The 18,592-nt window shown below is 31.4% G+C and overlaps 1 protein-coding gene across 1 annotated transcript; it reads left to right on the top strand.

Moving 5' to 3' along the window:
- The first annotated feature begins 8,283 nt into the window (after positions 1-8,283).
- LOC129871712 (pathogen-related protein-like) lies at positions 8,284-15,455 on the top strand. The gene is made up of 4 exons (XM_055946684.1): positions 8,284-8,503; positions 9,052-9,184; positions 10,353-10,651; positions 15,182-15,455. Exons 1-4 carry the CDS (start codon positions 8,348-8,350, stop codon positions 15,341-15,343), a joined length of 750 nt encoding a protein of 249 aa, XP_055802659.1. The 5' UTR covers positions 8,284-8,347; the 3' UTR covers positions 15,344-15,455.
- The last annotated feature ends 3,137 nt before the right edge of the window (positions 15,456-18,592 follow it).

Genomic DNA, 18,592 nt, shown 5'->3' with positions numbered 1-18,592 from the left:
TCGTCAACGTCTTTATCAAGAAATTCTAGTTTTTTTTTTCCATTATCTTGCCAGCTCGAGGAGTCATTCTCCAAGAACTTCACGTCCTTGCCACTACAACAAAAACAACTTTTAGCGGCAATAAACATGTGTATTAATAAAGAATGTTAAAACTTTTACCGGCATTAGTTATAATTTCCATCGAATCTGTAAAGATATGGCACCTGCGCCTAACTCAACCTCAAAAACTAACTCATTAGGGGAGGATTGCCAAGTTTATATTAGGAGACCACCAATCCATTTCCCAACCAATGTGGAACTTTTTACCCACTTTAACACCCTCCCTTCACGCATAGGCCCAACTGGAGCGTGGACCGGGAGCCCAAATGGAGATGGACTTGACTCTGATACCATGTAAAAATATGACATCCTGACCTAACTCAATCCCAAAAACTAGCTTATGAGGGGAGGATTGCCCAAGTCCATATTAGGAGACCACCAGTCCATTCTCTAACCAATGTGAGACTTTTTACCCACCCTAACATCCAATATTGCTATAAGCTTTAGAAACATTTACAAAAGAGTGCTAATTGCATGTCTCTAAAAAAATATTTAGCGGCAATTACGCTAGTGCCGCTAAAGATCGTTTTTGGGGGTGGTGTGCTAACAAGGATTTGCCATTTTGAGATTGATAGATCCTATAAGCTTTGAGATACTATTGTATCCTACACGAATTCTTGGTTCAACCTTTTTTATTCAGCTTATCTCTTTTCACCTGAGGTACATAAAAGAAATTAAGACAACAAAAAGAATTCAGATTTGTTAGCATAAGTTTATAACCAAACCAAGCTTCAAATGGAGTCTTCTTTTTCCAAAGCCTTCATTGGCAATCTGTGACCAACTAATGATGCAATGTCTTATATAAACAATATTACATCTGTGACCAATTCAGTCTTTGGTGCTGAGTATCTGCTATGCTTGGAAAAGTGAAGTGATTAAACTCAAGAAATGTCTTAGAAACAATAGTTTTTTTCCTCCTGTGATCAATAAAAAACCTTTCTTGCCAACTTGCATTTGGTAGAATATATTATAACATATGATTGGAGAAATATGCATTTTTCTTCCTTCCTACATATGTAAGCCATACATATCCAAGTAAAAAGCAAATTTATCTCTCCTCTCTCCCTCCCTCGCCTCTCTCCTCTCTCTGCACTCTTGCTCTCCTCTCTCCTCTTTCTCTGCCCCACCCTCTCTCTCTTACCTCTTCCTCTCTCTCTGCAATATAAATACAAATGGTAATAATCGATGATACAAATAGTAACAATCAATGATACAAATACAAATGATAATAGTCAATGATATACTAATGGTAACACATAAATACAATACACAAGGCAACAAATGAATACAAATAAAATTTGGATATTTAAAAATTATAGGAAAAAAATTATAAATTGCAATTTTTTTTATATCAATATGATGAAAAAATATATCTTAAAATGTTAGTCAAAGTTCGTATTGTTTGACTCTCAAAAAGAAAATGGTAACAACTAAAAAAGGAACAAAGGGAGTACTAGTTAATAAAGCAATTGAACTACAATGACGAGATTATTAAAGGATTTCCTTGCATTTTCCCCCTTGGTCAACAATATTCTTTAACCAAAATCTCTATCGCAAATTGTTTTTTTTGGAGTCAAACATGTCTTAAAAGGGTTATTGATTTTAAATGGTTTCTTGAGGCACCAAAATTCATTGTCAAATAACGGTTTTGTAGTCGGTAAACTTTTAAAATTAACTTATTTTTAAAGATATTTTTTTAAAAATACTTTTGGTGAGAAACAATTAGTATTAAAATATATTAGAAGTGTTTCTAAATGTATTTTTTTCCTTCTCAAAAGTGTTTTCCAGAAAAATAGTTTTGGAAAAAAAAATATTTTTTTTTTAACATGAATTGTTTTTGCTACTCTCTAAAAATATTTATTTTCTCTCAAAAGTTTGACCCAACACCCCATTTGTGGTGATACATAACACATTAATGATTTGATATGTATCTAATACATATAATAAAGTGTTAAATAAATTGTGCAGCTATGTCTTCTCTAAAATGTTACTTAGAGGACTGTGCTTGAAGTATGAAAGCATCCTTATACAATTGTTTCTCCTTCACCTCTGCATTGTTTGTATCAGTTATGTAATTTGTTACTTTTAATTCTGATAAATAACATGAATCATCAATTTTTTAATCAACCACAAAAAGAGTATCTGTATCTTTTTCTGCATCTTCGACAAAGAACAAATGTATGATACATAGTGCAATAGACAAATTTGACACTTTTATGTATCATATACATACCAATGAATTTGATACACACTGCTTTAGTCATAAAATACTAGGACTTATGTATCAAGAATATGATTTGGTAATATGTATAGATACATACCCTTCTAAGTTGAATAATGCAGATGCATAACAACAACTGATACATAACAAAATAGGCAAATTGTAGTATTCATGTATCAAATACATATATAACGAATCTGATACATATTAATCGATGTTTCAATAAAATAGAATTATGTATCAAAACATTTATTTTGAACATGATACATTGTACATAATAAGCGTGTAATGTAGTGACACGTTCGACTTTTTCTCCCTTTTTTGAAAGTTTTCTCAATAGGCGATTTAGTACTTGAATGCATCCTTCTTCGACTTCTCCTCGTGCAATTTCTTCATGATTAATGGATCATTCCGTTATTTGGATCTATTTTCATGAAAATCATCATCATCTGAATAAAAAACACAAGAGACTACATCTTCAGTTTGTGTAACTAATTGGGTAAGAGCAATACTAAACGATGAACCACAATCCATATGTATCACAAAATTGCAGATGAACAGCCTAAAATTAAAAGAAAAAAAATGAAAATCTGAACTACCGAAAGAAAAAAATTGATGAAGAAACCATTCTACCTTTTTTAGAACTTGAAGTCAATAAAGACAACTAGGATAATATGGTTGTAATTCAAAAATGGTAAGTTGGAGGTAATTGTTGATACATGTGCGTGATTTTAGGCGTGAAATTGGGAAAGAAAGGCGTGAAGTGGGAAGAGTAATAGTGATGTATCCGAGAATAAACGAGAGGATGAAAAAAAGGATTTTTTATAATTTTTTTTCAAATGATAAGAAATTTTAGAAAATACCGTAAAAAAGTTGTATAGTTAGATAGTTTTTCATGAAAATAAAGCCCCAATTTATCTCTTTCTCGTCTACTGCTACTAGGGGTGTACATGGATTGGGTTGGTTCGAATTATTTACAAACCAAATCAAACCATTTGTGTCGGGTTATTAAATCTATAAACTAAACCAAACCAATAAAAGTAGGGTTTTTTGATATTAATTTTTCTAGGGTTTTTCGGATTTTTTTGGGTTTCTCGGATTTTTCATAGTATCTAATAAAAAGCACAGAGCAGTGCTTCTTAAAAAGAGTTCTAGTACAAAATATCAACATATAAGATGGAGGCAGAACACTGTTTGAAGTTTTAACTTTATAATATAACTTTATAAGATAGGTTTTTTTTTGTATATTATTTAGATGAGCTTCTCAAATCCAAATCTAAATGTAAGAAAGAAAACAAAAATTATGAAAAAATTTTAAAAAATATTTATAAATTACATTTTAATAAATATTTTTATGTATAACATAATTTAAAAGTAGTATATCTATAATCGGGTCGGTTTGGGTTCGATTTGACTTTTTTTAGTTAAAACCAAACCAACCCTATAATGGTCGGGTTTTTTTTCCAAACACCAAACCAAACCATTAGTCAGGTTTTTTTTCGATTTGATTCGATTTGTCGGTTTGATGCGATTTATCGGTTTGCCTTGTACAACCCTAACTGCTACTATGTTCAGGCCTTGGGCCCAAAAATTCTCCAAATATGGTCTGTTTTAGGCAGTCAAATTGGGCTTTGGTCTCTTAGCCCAACACATATTTCTCTTATAGAAATCACAGTTGAGGTCTTTCAGCGGTATGTTTCATTGTCACAGAACATTTAATGATAATTTTGGTATTTTGTTAAAATTCACTTTTTTTTAGTTGATTTCAAAAAAATGACACATTTAACAATTTAAATTTAATATATTTGTTTTATCGAAGTGAGATAAATTATCTATATTTGTTTTAAATCATAATTTTCTTTTTTAAAAAAATTAACTTTGTATGAAATTAAACAACATACATAAATTGAGACCAGAGACGGATTCAGAATTTAGAGTCTCTGGGTGCCAAGTAGACTTATCGATTAATGGGCAATGGAAATTTTAAAAGGTTTGATGGAGAAGTTAGGGTTTGAAGAGAAAGAAAAAGAGAAAGAGAAAGAGGACAAAACTCTTGTTTATATTTAGTCAAATAATATATATATATATATATATATATATATATATATATATATATATACACACACACCCCTAGTATACATAAAATTTTCGTCGAATTTTATGGATGGCGTGACACCTCCTTCTATATACCTAGATCCGCCCGTGATTGAGACGGAAGAAATACTCGCTTAGTAGATAGAGATGTCAAAGCTTTTCCCATTTACTCCCACGTATCAGATGAATGTATTTATCGTAATCGTGTAGTCCCTTTTATGTATCTTAGGTATCCTTTTACTTTTTCTGTAATTATCGACAATTTTAAGATTTCTTAAATGTGACAATAAAAGTTTGATGACAAGTGAGACTCCCAAGAACCACAACATCAACTACCTCCAATTTGACCCCATCAATAAATTATGTTTACTTTTCAATTTCTATTCAATGCAACTCAATCCTTTAATAGGTCTAGTCACAGATTTTAGTTTCTATCAAAAGATAATGATTTTCAATTGTTGAAAAATAAAGTATAAAAATAATAAGATTTTATTGTCAATTTATAAAATTAAGATGTAAGTAAATAAATTTTTCTCCTTTTGCTCATAAAATTATTTTTTTTGCAAATATAAATATGGTAAAATTTCTCAATTGTTAATCTTGATATTGATGGATAAGACACATAAACATAGTGTATTAAAGAGTTATGTTTTGGGATGCATTTTATTTAGAAAAAAATTGAAAAATTGTGAGGAAGTAGAATTTCTCCTAGAAACTTATTGGAACTTAAAAATCTTTGAAAATCAATTTTTTAAAATTTGATTAAATTTCATGATCAAACAAATATTTAACGATAAATTGGCAAAATCTATTTCACAATGTATGGTCAAAAGATAGCTTAAGAACTTCTGGTTCAATTATTTGTCACATTATATGTCAGTTAGATCATTGACATGGTATTTCCTCCCCTATCTATAGTCTATCTTATTTGTTGATCTTTGATTTGACATATTTTTTAAAAAATAATAAATAAAAAAATAATATTATTATATCAAACTCATTAATTATAAATCATATAGATATTTTCAAAGTTTCAAACATGTACTAAAAAATTTTGAAAAAATGCGGACTAACATAAATATATATATGGTCAAAATAGTAAAAATAAAATGAAAAAATAATGACACCAATTTTTTTTACGTGGAAACCCTTTTAAATAAGACAAAAATCACGGGATAAGAGGAGCAACTGATATCACTATAGTAAGGAATTTTATATTGGATAGTACCAAGTACAATACTCAAAATGACTACCTCACGCTCAAAAGGAATAACACTCTTTTGATCTCCCACCTTACTAAAAAATATCGCTCACACTCTATTTTTTCTCACAGACTATTTTCTTATAGTATATGATATACAACAACAACAACAACAACAACCCAGTGAAATCCCACAACGTGGGGTCTGGAGAGGGTAAAGTGTACGCAGACCTTACTCCTATCAAGGTAGTACGGATGTTTCCGAAAGATCCTCGGCTCAATAAAAGCATAAAAGAGGTTAGATAAGGCTAAGAAGTTGAGAAGTTCAAGGCGATATGGTAAAGTAAATAACGACAGCGATACAGATAAAATATAATAATCAAAGTACAGAAGTATAGAAAGTAATAGATAATAGAAGAAATCAGAGCACACGAAATTATAGTGCGCTAATGCGCTACTAATAAGGTAGAATAATGTGACTATGTACTATCCTTCTATCCTAATGTGGGTCCTCCACACCCTCCTATCTAAGGTCATGTCCTCGGTAACCCGTAGTTGCGCCATGTCCTGTCTAATCACCTCTCCCCAATATTTCTTCGGCCTACCTCTACCTCTTCTAAAACCATCCATGGCCAACCTCTCACACCTCCGCACTGGGGCATCTGTGTCTTTCCTCTTCACATGCCCATACCATCTCAGTTGCATTTCCCGCATCTTGTTTTCCACCGAGGCCACTTCTATCTTGTCCCGAATAGCCTCGTTTCTAATCCTATCGCTCCTGGTATACCCACACATCCATCTCAATATTCTCATCTTGGCAACTTTCATCTTTTGAACGTGAGAGACCTTAACTAGCCAACACTCTGCCCCATATAACATAGCCGGTCTAACCACCACTTTGTAGAACTTGCCCTTAAGTTGTGGTGGCACCTTCTTGTCACATAGCACACCGGAAGAGAGCCTCCATTTCATCCACCTTGCCCAAATACGGTGTGTGACATCATCATCAATCTCCCCTCTGCCTTGCATGATAGACCCAAGGTACTTGAAACTACTTTTCTTTTGGATGGCCTGGTCACCAAGCCTAACTTCCGCGCCAACCTCTTGAGGTGTCTCACTGAAATTGCACTCTGAGTACTTTGTCTTGGTCCTACTCAGCTTAAATCCTTTAGACTCCAAGATATGTCTCCAATTCTCCAGCTTAGCGTTAACTCCACTACGAGTCTCGTTGATCAGAACTATGTCGTTCGCAAAAAAACATACACCATGGTATCTCACCTTGAATTTGTGCGTCAATCCATCCATCACAGCTTAAGTATTTTTTTCTCTCTGTGAATTGGATGTTTCAAATGAGGAGCTGAAGAGCTCCCACCTATCATCGCCTATTTTATTTGACAAACAATACGGAGAAGCTGCAATTTGCAGTAACTTTTAACAAAGAAAAAAAATTGACCAACCACTTTTGACAAAGAAAAAAGTGGCCAGCAACTTTTTGAAAAAATTGATTGAAACTGGACCCCACAAAAACTTCATTAATGTTTCATATACATTTATTAGTATGGCTGGGCGTTCGGTATTCGGTTCGATATTTTTAAAGTTCGGATTCGGTAATTCGGTAATCGATAATTCAAAATGTATACCAAATACCGAACTTTCAAACTTCGGTTCGGTAATTCGGTAATCGGTAAATCAAACTTCGGTTCGATATGGTATTCGGTAATACCATATTTTTTTAATAGTTAATGTACAATAAAAATTTATCCGCATTTAATATTTACATTAACTTAAAGAATACATATCTTAACTTACATTTTTATTACTACACCATAATTAAGTAATATATGCATTTTAACGTACCGAATACTGAAATCAAAATTGCTCTGAAGCCACATTCTACGGAGGAAAAATGATACATCGTAAATAAAGAGAAAATAATTTATGAATAGATACAGAATAAAAAAATATTATCATGTAATAAAAATGATGAAAAAGAGTGAAAATAAAAATCTCTAATGTATCACACATAATTTTTATACATATGTTTTTCTTTGAATTATCCAAAAACTTTACATCACTGCATTAATTATTAATTAGTTCCTTCAAAGATATGAAAGAATTGGAATCTTTCATTTTCAATGTAACTACTAAACAATTTATGTAGATAACTGATGTGGTGAATCATGCAAAGTGAAATTAGAATTCTTAACCAATTGTATAAATTTGAAATTAGAATTTATAATTTTTACATGGTCATGAATTTAAATTTTAACAATTATCCATAATGTACGTGTTTGAAAGTGTGCATATAGTATGCTGTAAAAGTGGAAAAGTTGAAATGAAAATGGTAAGGAAAATAAAAAACTGGGATAGTTTTCTCTTACTAAACTCTTCTCTTTTTGGTAATTTTTCTTTTTTTTATCAGTTTTTTTGTATTAATAAAAAAAATAAAAATAAATCAGTATTCGATATTTCCCGAATATCGAAATTGAAATATCGAATTTTATATTTCAGTACCAAATACCGAACAGAATTACCGAAATATCGAAATATCGAAATAACCAGTTCGGTTCGATAATTCGATTTTCGATATTTTATGCCTAGCCTTATTTATTAGTTAAGATAATTATCAATCTGTAATTTCATCTATAAAAAGACATATTCACACAAAGTGCTATTCACCAAATCAATAAACTTAGAGAGAGAAAGTGTTAAAAACTTAAAGTAGTTGAAACATGGCTGATGAGAAGAAAACAATTGAAGTGGTAAGTGATAAGTATAGAAAGTTTTTGCATGAAGATCAAGCTGCTGCAGGAATGATCCATTGGAGACATGGTGGCCCTCCAATTTATGACAAAGTTAATAAGCTCTTTGAACAAGGAAGGACCAAGGTTTGTGTGGATTCTCTTTCCGTCTTAATTTATTTGATATTTATTAGATTTTAAAAATCAAACGTATCTTTATTTAGTTGTAATTTTTCATGACTTATAAATATTTTGAGTTGTTAAATATTATGATTTGTATTTTTTTCCGACCATTTTACATGTTGTGCCAAGTAATCCTTATTTATTGATATCAATTTATTCATATTTTCTTTTTCTATCACATAATAATTCCTCTCCAGATTTATTGATTAAAGGTAAAGATGAAAGTTAATAATTAATAATATTTTGATTTTTTAAAATGATAATAATTTTGAATCTTATCCTTTTAATAAGGATAAGAACTAAAATGGATCGAAGGGAGTAATTCTTTTGTACGTAATTTTTAAATATATAAATTTTATTTGAAGAAGCTTAAAACTTTTATATTCTAATTCAGGTGAATTTTAAAAAAATTTCTTAAAATTCAAACGATGACAAATAATTGTAGTAGTAATATTTATTATCTTTTATGCCAATATAATTCGTTTTGTTTGATTTTATGATTTTGAAATCAGGTATGGCCAGAAGGGTCTCTGGAAGAAACGGTACAGAATGCTATAAAGTCATGGGAAATGGAGCTGTCACACAAGACCTGCCTAAAAGATTTTAGGACAATCAACCCTGAAAAATTCAAGCTCTTTGTTAATGGTAAGACTTATAAAATATTTCTAACAAGAAAATAAAAGGGCATACAAAAATCATACGTCGTGTGTTTTTACGTTTGAATTATTTTTTTTTAAAAAAAATATATAAATTCAAATCTCAATTTATCAAATATATTTTTTTATTTTGTTATACTCACTTATTTGCTCTTGATAAAATTGAACTATTCAAATCTCATACATATCTTAAAATCATTAAAACTTCATTTAAAAATCACTTCGAAAGTGATTGATAGTACTTGAAGACAATTCTACTTTGCATATATCTATATTTAGTTGACAATTACTTCTTTTGGTTAATTTTGTTATCGTGGTTATTAAAAATTATTTATCTAAAATAATTGTTATTTCAAAAAATTAAGATATAAGTAATTAATTAGAGTATTAATTTTCATTTGTTTCAATACCTAATTAATGTCGAGAGAGATTGATGTGGTGGGAAAAAAAATAATAGTACTAAATAGCCAAAACTAAAAAAAGCAAATGAAAGAACCGAAAGTAAAAATCAAAATACGTCGTAAAGAAAAGCTTACATAATTTAGCTAAATTCTCCTTTTAATTAAAAAAAATTAGCGTATGTATAAAAAATATGATAAACAAAAAAATTTAGAGGAATTACAAGGTAAGACCTACAGTGTAAAAAAATTTCTGCATCCAAATAAATTCTTAACTAAGATGGTTGAAGGTACACCAATTAAGTTGTTTGGTATTAAAATGTCTTCTCTCTAATAGAAATATAGAAAAAATAAGTTTTATAAATATCATTTCACATTATTTTTTTTTTATTCTCAAAACATCTCATCAATCAGCCTCCCCCGCCCCGCCTTAACACCCACACTATCATAGCCTCCATTTAGGGGTAACCGATGGAGCGGGGAAGGAAAGGCCAAAGCAATATTTAAACGGGATGGATGCCTTATTTTTGCCACCTCCATCCCCCACCATTATAGGCCTCATTTTCGTCACTCCCATACTCCTACTCACGATTATCATCTTTTACCCTTTTTGTGTAGATTATATATAACTATTTTGAAATAATATCTTTTACTTATATATCAAATACATAAAAAAATTATTTATTTTTTAAGAAAAATATTTTTTATTTTTAATTTATATTAACTTATTATTATTATTTTATGTCGGCGACTGAACAGGAAGAGAAGGATTATCAGCAGAAGAGACACTACAAGTTGGAAGTTACAATGCATTATTAAAGAGTTCAGTGCTCGATGAATTCAAATATTACAAAGCTGATCAAGAGACTTTTGAATCGTCTCATATTGCTTTTCAATCAGCTTTTCCGAGAGGATTTGCTTGGGAAGTGATCAACGTATATACAGGGCCACCAGTTGTGACATACAAATTTAGGCATTGGGGTTTCTTTGAAGGGCCATTTAAAGGACATGCCCCTACTGGAGAGATGGTCCAGTTCTACGGCGTTGGTATAATGAAGGTCTCTCTCTATCCCTCTTATATATTATATTTAAGAATTTATTGATAATCGTCTCTCTACCCTCTTAAGGTAGGAATATGGTTACATACACACCTTTTTTTCAGATCTTATTTATAGATTACAAAGAATATCTTGTTGCAACGAATTTCATTTCATTTGTTATTGTACAAACTATAAATTAAGGATTAATAAATTTTGGCAGCTAAATAACAAAAACAATCACTAATTTTGTTTAGCTATGAATTATTAAAAGATTATGTCAGCTATGAGTAATTTAAAATGAATTTGATGACCAAATCAATAGCCTACCTATTTGGACAAGGTCTCAACCAAATCTCATTCATTAAATATACTAATATCATACCGTGCAAAAAAAATTAATATAATTTGTGAGCGTCTATTTCTGTCAATTTTTTTATTCCTCTTGCCATAAATTCTTTTGGCTCTGGAAATAGGAATAACCTAAATGTTTAAAACTGAAAAAGATACAAAAAGGTACTAGTATTCTTAATATCTTGGAAAGACAAGAATGTCATGTAAAATAAAATTAAGCGTTTTTTTGTATAATTTTTTCAATTTTTGATTGGTTGAAAATTTTAAAAAATATTTAATCTAGCAAAATAAGTTATTTGAAAATAAGAAAAATGACTTTTCTAATAGAAGTAGAGAAAATAAGTTTTATAGTAACACTGACATAAATTATCTCCTCCTAACCTTTCAACACATACCATCCTCATCTTTATTCCTATAGTATTTTCCTATATAATAAATAAATATTTTTTACTAAAAAAATATTTTTTACTAAAAAAATATTTTCTCCAGAAGATATTTGCCTCTGTACAAAACATGATGTTTAGTGTTAGTAACATCATCATATATATAATGACTAGGCTTTGGGTGTTGTATGAAAAGTACAACATTTACCTACTCCACTTGATATTAAAATTGACTAGTACCCAATATATTTGGGTGATTTTAAACTATGACACCATTCATGCGCAATTAAAATTTTCAACTTCATCCCCCTTAAGTGTTACGATCCAACCTACCGCACCGTGCGAACACCTACTCTAATACCTACATAGGAGAGTCCTTATAGAAATAACATGCGAAAATTTAACAATTGTCAAATACCAACCTAAAAAAATCAGAAATACACCTTATTTAAAACTCTAAGTTTTATTACTAGAAACATACTAACACCCCAAAGATACTAGTCTAAACAGGTACAAGAGCTTCTAAAGATATAGAGTATAAATAAAGTAATGACACAACTTCCACCATAAGGAAGGAAGAGTATAAGCTGTTGGAGAATCATCTTCGTCTTCACATAAGAAATATCACTGACCCTACAACCAGACTATGCCAAGTGGCATAGCAAGAGTAGTATCAGTACAAACAACACGTACTGGTAGGTATCATCGGTCAACTCGATATCCACCACATAAAATAAAGAAATCAACGAAAAGAAAACACGCTCTTAAGAAGTACACCGCCAAACCTTTATGAGCAGCTCTTACTATTCTCGATAACCTCATTAAATTCATTCAAGCCTAACTCTCATCCCTTCTAGTTGGTCCGCTGCCAATTCTAATACAAATCAAAGCCTAACCCTTCTATCACATAGAAGAGTTTACAAACTATGGGCCACTACTAACTCTGTCTAACAAGTCTATTACCTTTAGCTTTTACATCAACACCTGGCCCTAGAATGATTAACATCTCACTTGGAAGAGGTAGATATTTAAGTGAACTAAGACTTACCTCATAACTATACTGGCCCACTGTGGCGAGACCTATCCCACTTTGGCGGCCTCACAACAACGGGAATTCCTCCCGCCATAGCGGCCTGGCTGGAGACAGTAACTTTGATTTCTCCCCCAATCCATTTATTTTCACATATACCAACAGGACACCATTAATATCTGACTCTAAGTCACTAATCTTACTAAACCACACATCAACTTCTCTCCCCTGGTTTACCACGGCCTTACACCCACGATATAGATGCATCTAACAACTATAACATAATCTGAACATGCATATATATAGAAGCACATTACCAATTTACCATTTTAAGAGCAATATACAGTTTCACTGTGTAAATCTCAATTACAACTGTTAACATGGTAAAACTTGGACCTTCGGTCCTTTCATATCAATTATTACGCAGAAAGGAGATGCTCAACTATCATCAAGTCAGTTTCTCTATCATCATACATATAGTCAAGATTAATTTACAGATGATAGCCACATTATGGTTCTCTCATGGAACCCATCCCCAAACTATTAGTAGTCGGCGTGACACCTGATCTAATATTTAGTATGTGTCAAAGCGTGACATCCGATCTAATATATGTGTCGGAATGCGACCCTCGATCTATTATATTTGTCGGAATGTGACATCTGATTCAATATATTGTTAGAACGCAACATCCGATCCAATATTTCAATCACAATGCATAATCACTGTCCACAACGAATAGTCTACATACTTGCACAATCAAGTAATCGGGATCATTGCATGTAATTATTCACAAATAGTTATTTCATTAGTTCTATTTCATCTTATTGCATGAACGAGCATTACTCAACCATTTCACATGGAACTATCACTACGAACACACATACACACATATATCCTATATTTATATGGATCAATAGCCCCATACTAGATGCTCTTTGATTATCACAAGTCTCAAGATCTCACTCTAACTCAATACTTTTCTTACACATTAAATTTACAAGGACCATCAATCATATCAACAAGAAGTATTAAGGTTAACAATAAAAAACTAGGCTATCATCACTAGTAACAGCATAATCATAACCCACGTAGTACATTCCTACCATAAAAAGCAATAACAACACATTCAGCTATCCAGAATCTGTGCCCAAGGCATAAACATGAAATCTCCCATTAATCTACGATACATTATGCAATGGGAACAGATTTATAACTACTCAATTGAGAAACCTACCCTACCTATCCGCCAAGCAACTGCTGTAGAAGTCTGATTGCGAACCTTGACTCCTTTAGTGAAACTTAGCTTGTTCTTGGTCTAAAATAATAGAATAATACAAAATCAATCACAAATAGCCTTTATACTTTTAGATTATATGCAAATCCCAAATACCCAGGCCAGTCCCATGATTTTTCTACCCAAACTAGAATTTTTCTACCATTAGTTTCAAGCCAAAACCCTTCCTCAATGATCACCCACCAACAATTGCGGGTTCTAGGAATTGAATTATAATTTTAGAGAGTAAATTACTCATCTTTAGCACAAATTAGAGTGGAAACCACTAAAAAATTGCCTTAGGTCGCTTTTAGTCTTTTAAGAATGTAGTGGGAATGAAATAACCCATTCTAGAGTTTTTTCGACTTTAAATTCCATCTGTCCCACCACAGTGGGACCATCTCTCTCTGGAGGTCCCGCCAAAGCGGCCTAATTCCCTCCACAGCGGCTTCAGCACTGACAATGCTTAGTAAAAGTGCTTAGTAAAAAGGGCATAACGTTTTACTCCGAATTCTAAATGGGGCAAATTCAGTGGCGTTGAAAAGAACACTCATAGAACTTTAACTTGATAGTTCATGGGCCACTAATTCATTATAGGCTAAGAGGGATGGTCATTTGAAGTAGACCTTAGTTTGAACTCAAGTCCAAAACTAAATCGGAAAGACATTTTCAACTTAACTTTGAGATAGGAGCATAGCACGACCTTAATTCACAACTAATATGCTCACATATCAAGGTATTGATCCTAACCTTATGATGAATGAGACTCGTATACCTTACCGCAAATATTTTAAGTAACGATGGGCTAGGTCGTTACATTAAGGCACATGTTCTCTCCATTTCTTGTTATAATAGAGGCATTATAAGTATTCCCACTATTTTATTTTACGTGTTCTACTCTCCTTTTTCATTTATTTTAAGAAAATGTCATTTTTTTTGGATTTAGTATTTATTCTATTTCATTTTACTTGCTGGACTTAATATTTTCCTGAGTATTTATTAGGAGTTTATTTTATAAATTAACTTTATTAGTTATGTATTGAAAATCTAAATTTGACTACTAATATAACTTTAAAGGTGTGAGTGTGACATTAATTGTTAAGAACACTTTATTTCGTTGAAATTGTTCACTTAAGTTTAGCACCTCGAGATTTTGCTCCAATAATAAATATGTAGGCCAAACCCTAAAATATTTGAGTTCTGGCAAAGGATAGAGGAGTGAGTCCATACTTTTTAGATTCAAATCTGCACATCCAACAACTTTGAAAATGATTGATCTTGAACATCAGACCCCACTTTTTTTCCAAACAAATCTTCAGGGTCAAAAGTCGTGTTATCCATTGGAAAAAATCAGAAGAAATTTGAAATTTTGTTCATGAAATAAGAGGTATCAAAAGTCCAAACCACCCATTTACTAAGGATTTCTCCAATATCAAAAAAAAAAAAAGGTTCATATATGTTAATATAGAACTTATGGGTTTAACTAACTTATTGTTTTGGATATTGGCAGGTTGATGAATCACTAAGAGCTGAGGATGTAGAGATATATTATGATCCAGCAGAACTTTTTGCTGGACTACTTAAGGGACCAACAATTTCTAAAGCTAACATTGAACATCAGAGCCATGATGACAATACCACCACTCAACATTGCCCATACAGCCATAACTAGTTATGTCAAATTTTAATTCTGCTATCAACTTTTGGTGCTTCCCAAATGGTCGTGTTTTGATAAATTTTATGTAACTTTTCATGTTTTTCAATCATTATACGTTCTCTATTTACATTTTCTTTTTTTATATGATAGCTTAGTTTGTTTGGAGGGTGGTCATCCACACGGATGACTCGGAATCGATCCCTCCCCAATGCCTTTTGAATCGAGCTTGTTGCATAGGACTTGCCTAGTATTGTTTATATTCCCTGTGTGATTTGCAAGCTATTACACAGTGGGGGGTTATTCAGTGCGCACAAAATACTTACCACAGAATACTCACCCGAAGAGCAGAGACTGTGGTAGAGGTTATAGTAATTGCGGATTATCTTAGGTTTAAAAAAAAACCTTTTTTAAACATTAAGATAATATTCTACTCTTCTATAATGATCCTATCTGTTCAATTAACAGAAATCGAATGAACGAGAAAAACTTGCTTGAATTCAATTAAAATTTTAATATTTCCAACTCCATTCCCCAAATGCATATGTTCTCTTTATTTCCACCACTGCATAGACTTGAAATTCTTAGAAAGAATTTATTATGAGTTTATTTTACTAAATTAATCTTATTAATTATAATTTAGAAAATTTAATTCATGTACTAATAATTTTATAGTTATTTAATAATAAGGATAGTAATAAAAGAAAATGATAAATTTATCTTAATTTAGTAAAATAGACAAACAAAAATATTACTTTAATTTTAATATAAGGGGATAATAAAATAATCTGGAGGAAATAATTCTTAATTCCATTATCTTTGTATTGCATGTTTCAGATTACAAAAATCAAAGGACATTAGTTTAAATTTTGAATTACTAGATCTAATCCTTCACAAAAAGTAAGAAAGTCTAAAAATCAAAGATGTGACATTAATTATTAAGGCAACTTTATTTCATTCAAATGTTCACTTAAGTTTATCCCCTCAAGGTTTTGGTTCAGTAATAAAAACGAAGCGCACTGTGAGTTTGAATATTATCTAGACAAAAGCTTAAAACATTTAAGTTCTAATGAAAGTAGAGGGACAAGCTCATACTTCTTAGATTCAAATCTGCACAAGGCCAAACACTCGGAATCACATAGAAGTTATGTCATATGACCTTGGAAATTAGCGGTTTTGAATTTTTAACCTCCACTTATTTTATGAGCAAAGCTTTATGATCATGTTGGATATTTTAAAATAATTTGAGCGATATAAATTATGACTTAAGCGCTTATGTCATCAAGATGACTTAAGTGCTTATGTCATTAAGATGACAAATACACTTAAGTCTTTACTTAATTACTAAGTATATGATTTTCCTTTGTCCACATGTTTTAATTTTCTTTGGCTCCAAATTTTGTTAGTGTAGTGTATTCCCTTGCCTCATCTCTCACCGCCTATACTCATCTATAAATTAGTTGAAGTCTTGAGGACATAAAAGTAGAAAAAGTGTAGTACTTAGCCAATTTCTAACTCCCTCTTCCGACTTGCTTAATTTTGTAGTATTATATTTTGTTGATTCTTGTATCTCTAATTAATTAGAGAAGGTTTGTTTAATCCTGGAGAAACATTTTACACTACTGAAATAGTTTCTTAGGACAGTGCCTAGCACGACTCAAGTATTATTTATATATATTACTTATAATATTATTGTAGTAGTATTTATCTAAATATTCATGTTATTATTTTGATATTAAAATAAATTATATAGAAGGATTTATTTAATTTTCAGCACTTCTATTTTGCTAAATAATAAATTATATTATTATTGTGAAGTTTTTATTGTTTCCCCACGATTCTTTTCCCCTATATTTTACAACAATCTAAGAAATTATGGCAAATAATACTACTTCAGAAACTATTTCTGACACTACCAATGTTGGTGTTACCTTGTTTCTCAAGTTTCAATTATCCTACTATATGCCAAACCATTTCTGGATGTGTCAAATATTAAAATTTTTGCTAATGAAAATTTCAAAAGGTGGAAAGAACGTATTTTTTCATTGCTCGATGTTCATGGCATTGCACATGCATCATTACATCCACAACCTGACGTAGAAGCTGATAACAAAATTCTGGAATCATGGCAATATGCCAATAAGGTTTGTCATCATACTATAGTACAAACTATTTCTTATGAACTGTTTGATGTATATTATAGTTGCAAAGAAGCAAAAGTCATTTGGGAAGCCTTTATTAAAAAGTTCACTGCTGAAGATGCTATCAAACAAAAGTTTGTGTTCGGAAGATATTATCAATGATAGATAAGTAACGAGAAGGGAATGAAAATTCAAATCAATGAATATCAAAAATTGCTTGAAGAATTGAAGGCCGAGGGGATCATTCTACCAGAAAAAATTGTTGTTGGAGTGCTAATTGAAAAATTGCCTGACTCATGAAATGATTACAAAAATAACTTAAAGCACAAACAGACAAATTTCACTATTGAAAAAATAGTGACTCACGTTTTAATTGAAGACACCAACAAAAAAGAGTCATTCAAAGCAAAGAAACTGGTATTCAAGGCAAATTTAGTACAAGGTCAAAGCAGCAGCAACAACAAAAGGTATGATAATAAGTCTCAAGGTTACAAGTCTTATAACCCTATTTTTTTTTTAAAAAAAGGCTCTTGTTTTGCTTGTGGAAAACCAGGTCACCATGCCGCACAGTACAGGAAGAGAATAAAAAATGACAAAAAAGAGGGCTATCCTCTCAAGGCTAATTTAGCTGAAGGAGATGAAATTATTGTAGCTGTCATTTCTCAAGTGAACATTGTAGCACATATAAAAGAATGGATAGTAGACTCTGGGGCTACTCAACACATTTGTGCAAATCGAGAAGCATTTGCCTCGTATAAATTAATAGGAGATGGCAGTGAAGTGGTCAACCTTGGAGACTCAAGAACTACCAAAGTCTTGGGTAAGGGTAAAGTTAACCTAAAGTTCACTTCGAAAAAAACTTTAGCCCTTAGGGATGTGCTACATGTTCCTACAATGCGGGCAAACCTGATTTCCGTAGCCTTACTTAATAAAGCTGGAGTAAAATTGTCATTTTAATTTGATAAGATTATATTGACAAAGAATAATGCGTTTGTGGGGAAAGGCTATTGTAACCAAGGGAAATTTTGTACTCAATATTTGTGATGTAGTGAATGAAAAAGCATCCACTTCTAATTACGTGATTGAATCTATTTTTTTTTGGCATGCTAGATTAGGACATGTTAAT

Source organism: Solanum dulcamara, chromosome 10 (assembly GCF_947179165.1).
Source record: "Solanum dulcamara chromosome 10, daSolDulc1.2, whole genome shotgun sequence".
Lineage (NCBI taxonomy): Eukaryota > Viridiplantae > Streptophyta > Magnoliopsida > Solanales > Solanaceae > Solanum > Solanum dulcamara.
This window is presented reverse-complemented; position numbering and strand designations above follow the sequence as displayed.

Bases quoted from the DNA above. Each gene is read 5' to 3' on its own strand.
- LOC129871712 (XM_055946684.1), top strand. From the start codon at position 8,348: ATGGCTGATGAGAAGAAAACAATTGAAGTGGTAAGTGATAAGTATAGA. The intron at 9,185-10,352 runs GTAAGACTTATA...GCGACTGAACAG, and splicing joins ATTCAAGCTCTTTGTTAATG to GAAGAGAAGGATTATCAGCA. The intron at 10,652-15,181 runs GTCTCTCTCTAT...GGATATTGGCAG, and splicing joins ACGGCGTTGGTATAATGAAG to GTTGATGAATCACTAAGAGC.